Source organism: Prosopis cineraria, unplaced genomic scaffold, assembly GCF_029017545.1.
Source record: "Prosopis cineraria cultivar Desert tree isolate PC_DT_omini unplaced genomic scaffold, ASM2901754v1 PC9, whole genome shotgun sequence".
Lineage (NCBI taxonomy): Eukaryota > Viridiplantae > Streptophyta > Magnoliopsida > Fabales > Fabaceae > Prosopis > Prosopis cineraria.
In genome coordinates, this window is record NW_026555340.1 from 22,077,136 (window position 1) to 22,092,955 (window position 15,820).

The 15,820-nt window shown below is 28.0% G+C and overlaps 2 protein-coding genes, 1 non-coding gene and 1 pseudogene across 3 annotated transcripts; all 4 read right to left on the reverse strand.

The window, feature by feature from the left end:
• Window positions 1-103: 103 nt before the first annotated feature.
• On the reverse strand, window positions 104-2,612 carry LOC129319671 (ferritin-like catalase Nec2). The gene is made up of 3 exons (XM_054964759.1): window positions 2,287-2,612; window positions 1,509-1,734; window positions 104-484 (listed from the first exon to the last, which is right to left on the reverse strand). Exons 1-3 carry the CDS (start codon window positions 2,610-2,612, stop codon window positions 104-106), a joined length of 933 nt encoding a protein of 310 aa, XP_054820734.1.
• A 2,094-nt stretch (window positions 2,613-4,706) lies between these two features.
• LOC129319672 (ferritin-like catalase Nec2) lies at window positions 4,707-8,385 on the reverse strand. Its single transcript, XM_054964760.1, has 4 exons — window positions 8,048-8,385; window positions 6,577-6,802; window positions 5,470-5,782; window positions 4,707-4,768 (listed from the first exon to the last, which is right to left on the reverse strand). The coding sequence occupies exons 1-4, from the start codon at window positions 8,383-8,385 to the stop codon at window positions 4,707-4,709; spliced, it is 939 nt and encodes a 312-aa protein (XP_054820735.1).
• Window positions 8,386-14,478: 6,093 nt separating this feature from the next.
• LOC129321119 (U2 spliceosomal RNA) lies at window positions 14,479-14,664 on the reverse strand (annotated as a pseudogene).
• A 962-nt stretch (window positions 14,665-15,626) lies between these two features.
• Window positions 15,627-15,820, reverse strand: LOC129321117 (U2 spliceosomal RNA). The gene has a single exon (XR_008595913.1). It is a non-coding gene; the product is annotated as a U2 spliceosomal RNA (small nuclear RNA).

Consider the following 15,820-nt stretch of genomic DNA (forward strand, 5'->3'; position numbering starts at 1 on the left):
TAAAATATCTTTTCAGTCTCTCTCTCCCCCCACCTAGAGCGTTCCAGGTCAAAAGAGAGAAGCCTGAAGCATACATAGTATAGCAACTAAGCATATATATGATCTATATTTTCTTGGGCAAGAAAGATCTGGCAATGCGACCATCACCTCCTTTAGGATGAAAACCACCAGGAACATGCTCATCACCACTGCCATACACAATCCTTAAAACCTCTTGAGGTTGTCTGGGATAAGCAACAGAGTACTTATCACCAGCTAGGATGTTGCCAGAAATCTTTCCCTCTGCACCTATGTCATTTGCTACAACAAGTCCCTCATCTTTGATACCAGTTTTCCCTAACTTGTCTCGAAGAATAGAGATGCGATTTGTAAACTCTGCCACACTCACTTCATATGGATGCACAAGTTCATCTTTATGCTCATATAGCAATGTCCTAATTACTGCATCTTGCCCTGACTCTACTCCCAAAAGTCCTGCCACAAGCTGTACATGCATTCACAAATCTCAATCTAACTAGAATTGGGTCTTATGTATTAAACTCAATATATATACATATCATCCGTTCGATATTATAAGGTATTTTTTTAGAGTTAATTTGCAATTTGAACCTTGAACTATAAGTTTTGGAGCGATTTGAATTTTAAATTTTTAAAAGGTATATTTTGAACCCTAAACAATTGAAGTTGAGGTAATTTTGCTTCCACAATTAACTTTCAACATTCATTAATTTTTTAAAAATTGGGACATAATATGTGACTTTTACCAAATTTTGCCTCCACCATTAATTTGATAGTAGGGATGAAATTGTCTCAATTTTAATTGTTTAAACTTAATGATAGGGATAAAATTACTCTAACTTTAATTGGTTGAAGTTCAAAATATATCTTTTAAAAGTTTAAAATTCAATCGCTCTTAGACTTATAGTTTAGGATTCCAATTGCATATTAACCATTTTTTTATAAAGTACTCTAATATATTTTAAAATATAATATATTTTGAGTATTACAAGGTGCAATAAATAAGGTTTTTTTTTAAATACCATTAATTAAGGGGTGTAATTAATAAGGTTTTCTAATTGAGACATCTTATTAAATAAGGATAAACATGAAAAAAGTGTATAATTTTAAAGATAATTAACTAACTTATTAAAATATATAATTCATTTAAAAGTACCTTATAATATTAAACGAATGGATGGAGTATATTGATATTGATTCACATAGATTCCATTCATGGTAATAATATATTCTTTCTCAGGGCACTTCTAACTGTTTGGTTAAAATTAAAGAAAAATAGTTAAATTATTGAAATGGTTTGATAATAAATTTAATTTTCAAGATTATCCCTATTCAAGAGTATGAATTTGAAAAATAAAATCATATGAAATTGTAAATGAGGGTGATTTTAGAAAAATAATAATTAATATTTTAACTTTTTATATAAAGTAATGTGTGTGAGAGAGAGAGAAGGGGGGGGGGGAAGACTATCAAATGTTCAAATTTAATACCTCCTTGGCAGTTTCAGTCTGGAGCAAATGCATGGCTCCAACATAGCCAGTGAGACCAACATAAGGAATAACGTAAGAGGCAAGCAAGTAATTTATAGAATTGGCATAAGGATCAAAAGGTGGGTTCAATGGTTTTCCAAAAGCATTGTCCATTATTGTGGCAAATGCTTCGCTGCTCAAATTCAATAATGGCCTTGGGAACCCTTTCACTTTGCTCAAGATCGCCCTACAATAACACATTCAATTTTAAATAATGTTATTATTATTATTATTCATGGAGTAAAATATTGATAAAAGTAAACATTTAATCCTTTAATTTTATACAATATTTTATTTTAATTTCTTAATTTTATAAAGTGTATTTTTATTCCTCTAACTTTAACAACATTAGTTTCATTAACAAAAAATGCCAACATTAAACTTTTAAATATTAACAAAACATTATCAAATGTTGATATATTAAGTTTAATTTTTTGAGAGAAAAATTTAATATATGATAAGAACTTAATAAATTGAATACTTGTTAAAACATGAACTTCACTTTTTAATTGTTAATGTTTATTTGTTAGAAATTTTTATTAGATATTAAATTCTTTTAAGCGTCCTTCAATGATATTCTCCCTTAACTTTTTTTAAATAACAATGATGGAAAAATACTTTAGTTTATAAAATCAAGGGACTCCTAAAATATTGAAAACCAAATTTGCACTTTCACCTAGAATATTTAATTATAGGTGTATTATAATGGAAATCACAAAGAAGCAAAGATTCGAAATACCTTAAATGCCCAACTTCTTGATAGCCAAATTGCAAGATAATATCCTTTGTAAGAGGATCAAGGTTGGCTAATTTTGCACCACTTGGTAATGGGCCTCCTTGGGCCAATTTTGGATCAATAGCATCGAGCCCAAAGCCCAATGCACCATATAAAAAGAACTCGGCTTCCAAAAACTCCAAATTTAAAGGGAATTCAAGAAAATCATTATCTGTATAATTCAATGTTGCAGGACTTGCAAAGACATTAGAAGACTGAGGACTTGGGAGGAACAAGGAGACTAACAAAACAGTGAAAGAGATAGAGATGAAATGTGTGTGAAGAGCCATTTGAGAGAAATATGATAGTGAATTTGTAACTCACTTGAATTGCACTATATTCTTGTTTGTGTCTCTATACACACACACACACACAAGGAGGGTTGGTAGAATGGTGCATGTAATTCAAATAAACGATAAAACATACACGTTGGAATGTGATAAATCATTATCATTAAACGTTATTATCGTGTTGATTTAAAGAAATACATACATACATACATATATATATATATATGAATTAAATTAGTAATAATGAGATATATACACACACACACACACGTGAATATGTTGATTTGTTACCTTTAAAAAACATATTTGATTCATCGTACGACCAAACTTTAGAATCATGTATGTACTAATCTGTTTTTAGTTTAAAGGAAAGCGGGGTTAAAGCACTTTAAAATATGAATCTCTAGATTCACAAAATAAATGTATATGGTGCTTAGCTTGTAACTTGTTCATAACGATAGTACGAATCATCATGACTTATGGCACTTATAGAAGATGATATTAATCAGGCTGCAAAATAGTTATAAATGATAATTAAATGTGATGATTCTACATATATTAAAATCAAATATAATAAAATAAAATCAACCATTAGAAGATTAGGTTAATGGTAATTTTATGCGATCGTTCTACATTTATTAAAATAAAATAAACCATGAGAAGATTAATTAGATTTATTCAAACCCTCCATTTATTAAAAAAATATAATTAAAATATTAACAAAAATAAATTACCATTAAATCTAAATTGTGCAATTATAATTTAAATGGTTCCGATTTATAATCAACTATATGTAACATCCCAAATTTTCTAATCTAAATATATTAGAATTCAGTAAGTTATTAAGTTCAAATAATCAAAGTCCTTAAGGTTTCTTGAAAAGATAGAATAGTTCTCAAGAACTAAATCATAATTTTAAAGTTTTTATTGGATAAAAGTATAATATTTTAAGAGACATCAATGAAGTGTCTTTAATTGAAGTATGAGCAAGTTATAGTTCAAAAAAATTCAAGATAGGTTAAAAGGAATAAATAAGGTTTAGGAGGATAACATATATATCTAAGATTAGTCATAGAAAATAATCACTACAGTTACTAGACTAAATAGAGGTAGTTATTTGACAACTTTATCCTCATATCCTAAGTTGTTAGAGAAGGATTGCAATTAGATCATATTGATCATAGTATATCCAAAAAGAGCTCAATGAGATCGCAGTTAAATCTTATGATCATAATAGATCTATAAGAAAGTTATTGAGCTACTAAGTATATGACGATTCTATAGGAAGACGACAGCATCGGATGGGTTAAGAGTACATATACATTTTAAGTTTGGCTAACTATTATTGAAAGAGTATCCTTAACTTTTTTTTAAATAGCTCAACAACTAATTAGATTAAGAAATGAAAAAAAAGAAAAGCAAGTAAAAATAATAGTCTATCCAAAATCAGATAGCAATAATTAACTTTTAAGGATAATTATATGTAATTAAATAAAATTAAATGATGAGAAAGTACTTACAATTAAAATGAACAAGAGTAAACTTTAAGATGGAAATGTCAAGCCCAACTGAAGTCAAAATGTAATTTTTTAAAGTTTTGGGTCTCAAAATGTGATTATAGAAAATTACTCAAAATTGTGAAAAATTAAAAAAAAATTAGTATATGAAGAAGAAATATTTAGAAGAGTAATACCAATTTTATTGATTAAGAATTTTTCTAAGGAGCTAATTATTAATTATATAGAAATCAAATTCATTTTGGTCAAAACAATGTCCAAACTAATCAAGATTAAAAATACAATGAGAATAGAGTTTTCAAATAAAGGGCTTGTATAATTGCTTTAGGTACACTGTCTTGTGGAGTTTATTGCCTTTATTATTATTTGACCTTGCTATAAAACAAACAAGAAATTTGCGGCGAATTCACAACAGAGTTTTCAAACACTTACCCTACTCATAAAGAGATGTGATTCACCAAAAGAAAAGAGGAGATTTGCGACGAATTCATGACAGAAATTTGTGAGTTCGGTCACAAGGACATGAATCTGCTGCAAATCCGTCCCAAATTTCCTGCTTTTTGTAGTGGCGATTTAATTATTGTGGTAAATAAGATTTAGCAATGCGACCATCTGCTCCATTAGGATAGAAACCACCAGTAGGGGTGAGCATCGGTCGGTTCGGTTCGGTTCGGTCTCAAAATATGCAGAACCGATCGATCGAATAACACTGAAAATGAAAACCGAATCGAACCGAACAAGCCAATCGAACCGAACAAGGACCGAACCGAAATTTGATAATTCGGTTCGGTCGGTTAATTCGGTTTTTCGGTTTGGGCCTAATTTTTAAATATTAAAACAAACAACACTATAAAATTGGGCCTTTTTTCTTTTCGTTTTTTTCAATATGAGCCCATTCTAATTATATTCATATGACATAAAGCCCAAATATTATAAAGACATGAATAATCAAATAAACAACCATAAATAAACACCGATGATTAAATAATAACCTCATAATTCAGTCACAATACCTACTGATGAGAGTGACTGATTGAAATGGGGTTTCAAGTGATGTTATTATTTTTTATTCTTTATTAAAATAAAAAATAAAAATAAAAATAAAATAATTTATAAATTAAATATAATTTATAAATTAATAAATTATATATAATTCGGTCGGTTCGGTCTATTCGATTTTAAATTTTACTAACCGAATCGAACCGATCAACCGAAATATTTAAAATAAAAAAACCGAATCGAACCGAAAAATCAAATAGACCGAATCAAATAGACAAAATTCGATTCGATTCGGTTCGATTTTCGGTTTCGGTTCGGTTTTGCTCACCCCTAACCACCAGGGACACTCTCATTGCCTCCTCCATAGCTAATCCTTAAGATCTCCTGAGGTGTTCTTCCATAAGAGAGAGAATTGTTGTTAGCTGAGAGAATGTTGCCAGTGACTTTGCCCTCAGAACCTTGTTCTATTGGCACCACAAGACCCTCGTCCTTCAAACCTGCGTTTCCTAGGTTGTCTCGAAGCTTGGAGATTCTGTCTGTAAATTCAGCTACACTCATACCATATGGAACAACAAGTCCAGATTTCTTCTCATATAATAATGCTCGAATCACTGCGTCTTGCCCTGATTCTACTCCCAATAACCCTGCCACTAGCTGCTCATTTTCATTTTATAGCCACAAAGTTCATTAAGTTATAACCAACCCAACTTATAATCTGATACTTCTTCCTATTCATAATATAGTGTAGTCACAATTTCATATTTATTAAGAAATAATAGTTACTTCCTTCCATCCTTAATATAAAACAAATTTTGAAATTCTTTTTCCTTAATATAAGGAAAAGTTAGAGTAGTTAATTTTACTTTTTTAATTTTATCCTTATTTATTTATTATTATCTGAATTCTCGGACGTTATTAATTGTAAATAAGGATAAAATTAAAAAGTTACATTATTTTTCCTTACAATTTTAAGGACGTAACTAACATTTCGTAAGATAGCTTTGAATTTTAAAAGAAAATGTAACTTTTTAATTTTATCTTTTTTATGCAATTAATAATCATAATAAATTATTTTTTAAGAATTTAAATGACAATAAATAAACAAAGGATAAAATTGAAAAAAAGCATTAATTATTCTGACTTTGACTTATATTAATGACGAAAAAGAATTTTTAAGTTTGGCTTATACTAAGAACTAGAGAGAGTACATATTTATAATTATATATCCTAATTAAATATCATATTTAAATGTCTTAATATTGAAAATCAAAATCTCAGTGGACATTTTATTCAAAAAGAATAATAAATGAAATATGAGTATAATTGAAAAAAATATATAAGAATCATCTAATACTATATTTTTTAAAAATATCTTATATTATCAATAAAAAGAAGGTATGTAGCAAGTGATCATGAACCAAAGTTTGAATTGTATATAACATTTACACCTGCTTGGAGGTGGTACTTTGGAGCATAGGATTAGCTCGAACGTAGCCAGTGAGACCAACGTAAGGAATCAAATAAGACGCCAATAAAAAGTTAATGGAATTAGCATATCGATCAAAAGGTGGGACCATAGGTCTCCCAAAAGCTCTGTCCATTATTGTGCCAAACACTTCCCTGCTCACATTCAGTAATGGCCTTGGAAACCCTTTTACTGTACTTTTTATGGCCCTGCAATATTTACAATAATTTATAAACTAATATAAATACATACTTACATACATATATAAAGAGTCTCCAACTTAAACAATGTGTGCGTGTAGCAGAGTGTGCTAATCGTGTGCTTGTAAAGTGTATGTGTTAAGACTCTTATCATTTAAGAAAATAATTGGGGATTTCAATTACTATTCTTGTACATGTATAAACTTATTTAAGATTTAGAATAAAGTCTATCATTTACTTTCAATATTTTGGAAGAGATTAAATTTGAATGATTTAGGTCTCATCAATACTTTGTCAAGATGATGAGCTCCATGGTGTGCATCCTTCTAATGCATTGCATGGTAAGGGATTTTTTATGAAAATTTCAAGAAAAAATTATTCTTGTACAACCTACTTGTTCTAGTCCTAATTATATGAGCTAGTTAGGAAATTTGTTTTGATCCTAAACGTAAGATCTCAATCTCCTTTAATTTTTTTATTATATTTCCTTCAAATTAGCCCTATCGTAAGATTCTTGTGTATTGCAAAGTTGAATGGCTATCATATTCAAACTCTTTTAGTTGAAATATTTTAGGAAAATTTACACATTATTTTTGAAAAAAATAATTATTTGATCCCTGTAATTTTGATTCAATTATAACTTAATTTCTAAATTTTAAATCATTATAACTTAATTTTTATAATCTTGACTTGATTATAACTCAATTTTTAAACTTTAACTCGGTATAATGCAACTCAATCCATATAGTTTTAATTATTTAAAATATCAGTTCTTATATTTTAAAAGTAAAATTATAAACATCACAATTATTTTTAAATTTGGGGAATGATATTTTAAATCACTAAAACTTGTAATCTTTATCAAGATTAAAAATTTTAGAAGAATTTTATTTTCTAAAATATAAGTACTAATATTTTAAATTACTAAAATAAAAAAAATTGAGTTGCACCGAGTCAAAATTCAAAGCCTAAATTACAATGGGATCAAAATTATGAAGATTAAATTACAATGAGTTAAAGTTCATTCATTAACTAAATTACAACTAAGTTAAAACTACAAAAATTAAATGATTGATTTTTTTTTATTTTTTCCACAAATAACTAGCTTACATAATTTTCTTAATCTATGTAAATTTGTTCATTAGCTCCTACATTCAAGATGAGAAGTGATATAATTGAAAAGTGACATATAGAAAATAGAAAGGAAAAAAAAAGGAAATAATTATAGAAATTAAAAATGAAGAAAGAAACAACCTCAGATACCCAACTTCCTGCAAACCAAATTGGCAGATAATATCTTTAGTGAGAGGGTCAAGTCGTGCCATTTGCCCGCCAACTGGTGATGGGCCTCCTTGGGCCAGATTTGGGCTGACAGTGTCCAACCCATAGCCCATAGATCCAAACAGAAAGAACTCAGCCCCCAAGTACTCTAGATTAAGAGCACACTCAATGAGATCCTTGTCGTTGTTAGCATTGGCGGCTGCATTCACAATAATCTTAGAAGAATAACAATTTGGGGCAAACAAGGGAAGCAAAAAGGAAGTGACCAAAACGACAAAGGAAGTTGTGATGAAGTGAGTGTGAAAAGCCATGTTGATTCAGAAACTTCGCAAATCTCTTGAATGAATCTGTTGCTTGTTTGAGCAACTACATATACAGACAAGATGATAATTTCAAAGTGGGGTTGGAGTGCGAAGTTCAAACAAGTGGACAAGTAAATGCATGACAAATGTGTATTCTTTTTTTAAATGTAATTCTTGTTGATTTGATAATATTAGTTTTTTAAGAAATCAATTCTTATTTTTCAGATAGCCCATCAGACTTAAATTATTGATTTTAATCTTTCTGTTAAAATAACTTGATGTGATCGGAAAGTTTTAAAAACAAATGTATTGAGGAAGGTTGGTTTTTTTTTGTAAAATTAATAACTACTCATGTAACATTATAGATTCAAAGAAACAAGAATATTTTGGAGAAATTTTTTTTAAATATTTTTTGACTTTATGTTTTATAGATTCAAAGAAACAAGAATATTTTGGAGAATTTTTTTTAAATATTTTTTGATTTTATGTTTGCTTTATTTTTTAACAATCAATGTTATAAATTTAACGGGATATAGATTGTTGCACTCCGTATTACAAGTTTATAGATATTCATGCAATTTTATTCACTTAGGAATATTATGTGTTTTTAGATAAAAAAAATTATTAAATATTTTTGTCTTTTAACCCTATGTTAAAACCCCACTTATTCACGCCCCGCATAGTTGACATTTTATTGTAAGCATAGTAATTAATTTTGTTAAATATATTTATACTAGATTTTTGTTCCCTAATCCTCCCTAGCCTAAAAAATTTTCTGAAGAAGCACAAGCACGTCATCGAATCTTTCATTTTTCGGCCAAAACATGTGATCTAATCAATACATAGTGTGGTCTTGATTGGGCTAGCCTGTTTATTTTGACAAAATTTATTTAATTTTTATAGTTTAGATTACAAATGAAAAGTCTATAAATAAATTTTATCTTTTACTTTAATAATATTTATAAAATGTTGAATTTAAACCATAAAATTTGTTCAATTTTTATGAGCAAACATAACATATTATACCCCAACCCCACCCCCCAAAGAAAGAAATTATAAAACGTGGCATGCCTAAATTCGTTTGATTAATCATATGGTTGAAATTTTTGACTTTATCAATCAAATTATATGAGAAAAAATATTGATTGGGTCCAGGTTCAACAAGAACAAGTCACACCCGAGTAATTTATAAAATGTGGTGTGCCAAATTTTGTTTGATTTGTCATGCGCTTGAAATTTTTTATAGAATTCATTAATTGGGTTCAATCGTGACAAATTATACTTTATACTCCTAATAAATTATAAAATACAACATGTGTAAATTCTTCAATTATTCGTGGGGTTGAAACTTTTTATTGAATTGGCATAATTTATAATAACTTAAATATAATTTAAACTCAATAAGTTGAAAACCGTGCTGGAATTTCAATAAAAAGTTAAGAGTTCTTTGGGCTAGTGTATGTTGCCCGGCAAATCCGTAGTTGCTCGTGATAAATAAATGAAAAATCTTATAAATAAATTTTATCTTTTACTTTAATAATATTTATGAAATGTTGAATTTACGCGATGAAAATTTGATTTGAACCAGTGATTAAAAAATAGATCGAATCAGATGGTCGGACAATCGACCGGTCCCGATTTTGGCTCAATCAAGATGTCAAAACTGTTTTAGGAATTAAGTCGGATTAGATCATTTTGGATTGACAGTTAGACAAGGAATCAAAATTAAGTCTGAAATCACATCTGATTTTCAAAAATTAAATTGTTAATTTTTTTAAATTTTTTATCAAATTTTTTTAAGAAATGACCAATTTTTAATCATTTAATGTTATGTTATATCATATGACTTGTTAAATTATGATAAACTTAAAATAATTGATTTTATTTTTAAGTTAAGTAGCAATTTTATATTTATCGTTTATATTTATATTATTATATACATATAATTTTTTAATTTAATTATTATGTCACTAATTTAACAATTTATCCAACTCGGTTGAATCATGCAAATCATGAATCATTGACTTTCTCGATTCAATATCCAATCTGGTTTTGAAAACATTGATCTAAACTAGAATTTAGTTAATTTTAAAATGAATTCAACTATATGTTTTTACAAAAATATATTGATTGGATCAAATTGGATCAAGTTGTACACCCAACAAATTATAAAAATGTGGCATTATCCTTATTTCATTCAATTAGATAACATATAGAGGTCTTCACGGGATGGGATGGGATCAAGATAAGAGTGTCCTAGTCTCGCCTCGTAAAAAAAATTGAGACTAAAATTTTGTCCTGTGTTCCATCCCATCCCATCCTGAAAGTCTTCCCTTCTTGTTAGGAATCGAGATAGGATCAGAATGTCTCAGTGTCTCAATAAATTGAATAATGTAGGAGAAAAAATAACATCAATTAAAATTTTAATCATATAATTTATTAAGTTTAAAATCAAAACAATACAAGTACATAAATCACAACAATTTAAAGTCAATTATTAAATTATATTAATCACAACTGCGCATTATAATGACAATTACAAGTAATCTCTAGGCTATAAGAGCAGTAACAATAGGCCAGTTAAATATAACATTAAATCATTATTCTTCTACTTTAGTTAATATATGTTAAGCTAATTACTCTTTCAAAAAATAAAGTAAGAAATACGACATAAATAAAAAGTTATTAAATAGATATATATATATTATATATAAATTATATTAATATAATAATATATTATAAAGAAAGATATCTCCCTATTATTCTATGTCATTAAAATTATTAATGTAAAAAATTTAATTTTAAATAATAATTGCATGTATTGAAATTATGATTGATATAAGTATAAATTATATTAATATAATTGATATATTTAATGTATATTTTAAATAAAAATAATATATATATATATATATAATATTTGGGATGAAATGAGACGTGTAACACCCTCAAATTTACAAACCGATTTTTCGTAAATTATTAATTCAACAAATCATTTTTTTTTCATTGAACCCTTATCATGGTAGAAAAATTTCTACCATGATACATCCAAGACAATATACCACAGGTCTTAAAATATCTCAAAAAGCAATTAGAACCATGAGGGACAGACATGATCCTCATAGCATGTTATTCAATTAAGTCATGAATCAAAAGGGACAGACATAATCCTCTTGGACATATAAATGCATTTAATAAAAAGGATTAGAGTTTACATGCTCCATAGACAAGATATGTCCTAAGTTGGCACAAGATACATTATATAATCCAAAATAAGAGGCAACGTAAAAGATAGTGTCTCATACACCATAATTACACCTCTGGTGCTTTCTCGGTCGGATTCGCTCCTGTAAAAATATTAACCACGGGGAATGAGACTTAAAAGTCCCAGTAATCAAAAATTAATATGTAATTATGCATGCGGATGTAACTAATCATGCGATTGCTAAGTGGGCACACAAAATATTTAACCGAACAATATTTTCAAACAAACCGAACAAGTATTTAATTGCATGACTGCACCTTATATCCTCCTTTCACCATGCTCGGACGCCAAATCACCCGGCCAAAGGTGAGTTGGACCAAGCGACACTCCACTCATTGGGTCCAATGAGGGCTTACCACGTGGTAATAATTAACCGAACAGAAATTCCCATTAACACCATACATTAAAATACCCTGACAAGTCATGCATCATTCAAATATCCAAACAGAAATATATCCGAACAATAATATCTCATCATGATAAAAAAAATAAATTTTTAATCCACTTGGCAATAATTTCAAACAAGTATATACAGTATTTATTTTTAATAATTCATAATTTTTCCAAACAACAAAACAACACATAACCATTCACAAACACACTCATCACAACACATTAATAATGGTTACCTTGTGTCTTGAATAACAAGTTCCCCTTCATAACTCCTTTTTCACCACTATTTGTCAATATAATCTACATAATTATTTCACAATACTATATATTAATTTTACATTAAAATAAATAATTCTAATTTAAAGAATTAGAAAGTCTTAGATCTATAATCCATATTAATACTAATTTAAGATTTATGCCTCATTTAACTTCCCAAATTCTTTTTCTAAAATTCTCGTACCCTAATAAACTATTTTTTTATCCTCAAATCACTTCTAGTATCACAATTTCATCCTTCTATATTCTAAAAATTCGTCCAAAAATAAATTAAAAATTTTAAAATTATCCTGAAGTCTCAAATCACCTTTCTATAACCTCAAAAATACCTATTCATGCTTAAATAAATATTTAATAATCATAGGTTTATCCTTACATCTCAGATTCCACATAAATTCAACCATATAGATCTAGATTTTAACTTAAAAATTCTTAAACATGAGTTTCAACCTCAAGAAAATATTCTATAATATTTATTATATCCCTAAGAGTTTAACCTATATTTTTAATCCATCATATCATCATATTAACTATCCTATAGAAAAAAAATCCTAATCAGAATATTTACTCTATCCTATAAAATAATCATATCACTAGAAAGCTAATATTATTTAGAAAATAACTATAAAATTAATTTTGTAATTAAATAAAGTTTTAAATGCTAATCTAAACAGGAAAGTTAGAACATACCTGAAGAAAAAGAAAATAATCCCCCCTTGCGAGAAAAAACGCCGAGCAACATGAGAGGAAGAGAGAAAAATAATATAAAAATGGGATTGTGGTCCCAAAATTATATTAAAAAAAACTATAGGTTCGAATTTAATTATTCAAACCTTTGGGCCAAAAGCTACAATTTCCTCTAAATTGCATCTTAGCCTCTCATGCTTCCTAATACACACACCCCCTTCTTTTTATACATGAAGGCATCTCTTCTCTTCCCTCATCTAACCAATGTGGGACTTAGAAACAACAACCTTCCACCCCCCCTTTTTTTTTGTTCCTTCTACCTTCTCTTTTTTTTTAACACACAAGAAAAATTATTTATGTATTATATCTTAACTAAATATTGCTTATGTGATTTTAAATTTAAATTTTTAAATTTATAATTAAATACCTAACCATAATATCATTTCTAAATAACCTCAAATAATATAAATTCCTATTATTATCATTTTTTTTCCTCAGAACCTAAATTCCACAATTTCTTTATTATATAAAAATCAGGATGTTACAAGACGTTTTAATGACAATCTCATGTGTCGTCCTAAATCCATTTTCTGTCCCATTCTATAAAATTTCATTCTGATTATTTTGAATTAAAATGATATTGGGCCAATCGAAATATGTACAAACTACACACCCTTAATAATATGTGCTAAAAAGAAAGGAATAATTGGATTCGATAGCAACAAATCATAGCCATTCCAAACCTAACATACCCCTAAGTCCTAACATGAATGCAGTTGCCCTCACGCAAAGATTATTTACATTGAACGGCCGAAAGATCATAAATAAAATTAGTTCTACAAAAGAAAAATACTACCCAAAAAATAAAGAAAAGAAATCAGTTGGAGTTAGATTTGGAAGAAAAGCTTAGGACCTGTTTAGTTTTTGTTCTCATCTTTTTTTTTAAAAACTGTTTTATAAGATAAATTTTAAAACTGTTTTTTAAAATAAAATAAAATAAAAATCTGTTTGGTTATATTAATTTAAAAATAATTTTAAGATTAAAAAATAAATTGATGTGATAATTATAGGTGATTAATGATGGTGATTTTATCATAAAAATTGATCAGTATAATTATAATTTAATAATTAAATGTAGTAGTATAGTTCAAAAATAAGAAAAAAAAAATGAAAGCAACTTAAAATTATTTATTTTTTTATTTTAAAAACAAAAAAATAAAACCAATTTTGCAAATAAGTAAATAGAAAAACACTTAAACAAACGAGTTTTTAAATCTTTTTATTTTCAAAAACAAAAAACAATTTTTAACAATGAAAAACAAACAGGCTTTTAATCTCTCGCCATGTCATAAACCGTGCTTAAATTCTCATTAAAAAATATATTTATATTTAATATTTAATTGTACCTTAAAAAAATTCTTTCTAATAAAAGGGGGGAAAGGAAAACAAAGAAACAGTTGAAACACAAACATAGCCCACTGTCTAAGCACTTCAAAGCCCATGCTGTCGTGCAAAGCAAAGTTGACACTTGAGGGACCCCGTAGCAAAGCTACCGTAGTGGACAACCCCTAGAAATATAAATTTAATATAAAGTTAGCCGTACCAAATATTAAACTGATTAGAACAGATACAGCATTTCATCTTAGCCTTAAGGCCGTGAAAGGCATGCTTCTTATTGTGGGTTCGCTCGGCTTTTGACGAGAACAGCTAGTAGTCTAGTGCCCTTCCAATTAAAGTTGGAAATTCAGGCATGGGGCACTTGAACAGGTTCGATTCTTTAAAAAATTTTAATAGTTAAGTTCAGTCTGAATTTATTCGGGCAACCAAAATAATCAAATTTTATTTTTAAAATTAATTTTAATTATTTTTTATTTTAAAATTAATTATTTTATTTTATAAAAAATATAAAATATAATTTTTTTTATATTTAAATGATGTATATAAAAATTATTTATTCTGATATTCAGGCCCAGCCCAATTAATTAGGCTTGGTTCAAATTTTTTCAGACCTATTTATAAAAAGTATCTTTTTTTAAAGTCAATTTTAAATTTTCAGGCCAGTTTTAGGCTAATTTTTTAAGTTTGACTTGAATTATTGGTTCCAGTTCTAATCTAACTCTCCACTGATAATAAAGTTATAAATTTCATATCGTTCAGGTAGGTTCAACCCAGTAAATGCTCTTCCATTTTAGTTTATGAAATATTTTTAATAAAATTACATATATTAATAAATTTCATTAAATATATTTTACAATATTAGATTTAAAAATAAAAAAATATACTTCACAAAATGTCATTTATTTAACATTTTATTTATAAAAAATATTAAAAAAAATTATATATGCAAATGAAAATATTTAAAAAAGTATTATTAATAAAATTTTATTTTTATTCTTTATATTTGAAAACTTCATTTATTAAATCGAAATCGTAGGTATTCAATTGCCCTTGGAACTTGCATAAGTATTCACGTGAAAAAGCGTAGCAGAGAATGCCTTCTACATCAATCTGAAACGCCAATATTAAGAACATTCAAAAAATGGAAAGATTTCTTAGGCATACAATTGGGCCGTCATTGCCATAGCATGCTTCAATGAAACTGGGGGTCGCAAAAGTTAAACTAGATTTGGTGGGGTGCGCCAGGCCCATGCTGTGGTGCAACGCAAGGGCGACGCGCGAGAGTCCCAATAGCAAGCTACTGCAGTGAACCCTCCCTTAAAAAAATAAATTTAATATCATGTGGACCAATGGCCCACGTATCAGATATTAAACTGATAGAACAGATACTACACTTGATCTTAGCCAAAAGGCCGAGAAAGGTAT

Excerpts from the sequence above, each read along its gene's own strand:
- LOC129319671 (XM_054964759.1), bottom strand. The coding sequence starts at position 2,612 with ATGGCTCTTCACACACATTTCATCTCTATCTCTTTCACTGTTTTGTTA. Across the intron at positions 1,735-2,286 it reads CAAGAAGTTGGGCATTTAAG|GGCGATCTTGAGCAAAGTGA; the intron begins GTATTTCGAATC and ends GTGTTATTGTAG. Across the intron at positions 485-1,508 it reads AGACTGAAACTGCCAAGGAG|CTTGTGGCAGGACTTTTGGG; the intron begins GTATTAAATTTG and ends ATGCATGTACAG.
- LOC129319672 (XM_054964760.1), bottom strand. The coding sequence starts at position 8,385 with ATGGCTTTTCACACTCACTTCATCACAACTTCCTTTGTCGTTTTGGTC. Across the intron at positions 5,783-6,576 it reads AAAGTACCACCTCCAAGCAG|CTAGTGGCAGGGTTATTGGG; the intron begins GTGTAAATGTTA and ends GAAAATGAGCAG. Across the intron at positions 4,769-5,469 it reads AGGAGGCAATGAGAGTGTCC|CTGGTGGTTTCTATCCTAAT; the intron begins CTGGTGGTTAGG and ends TGCTCACCCCTA.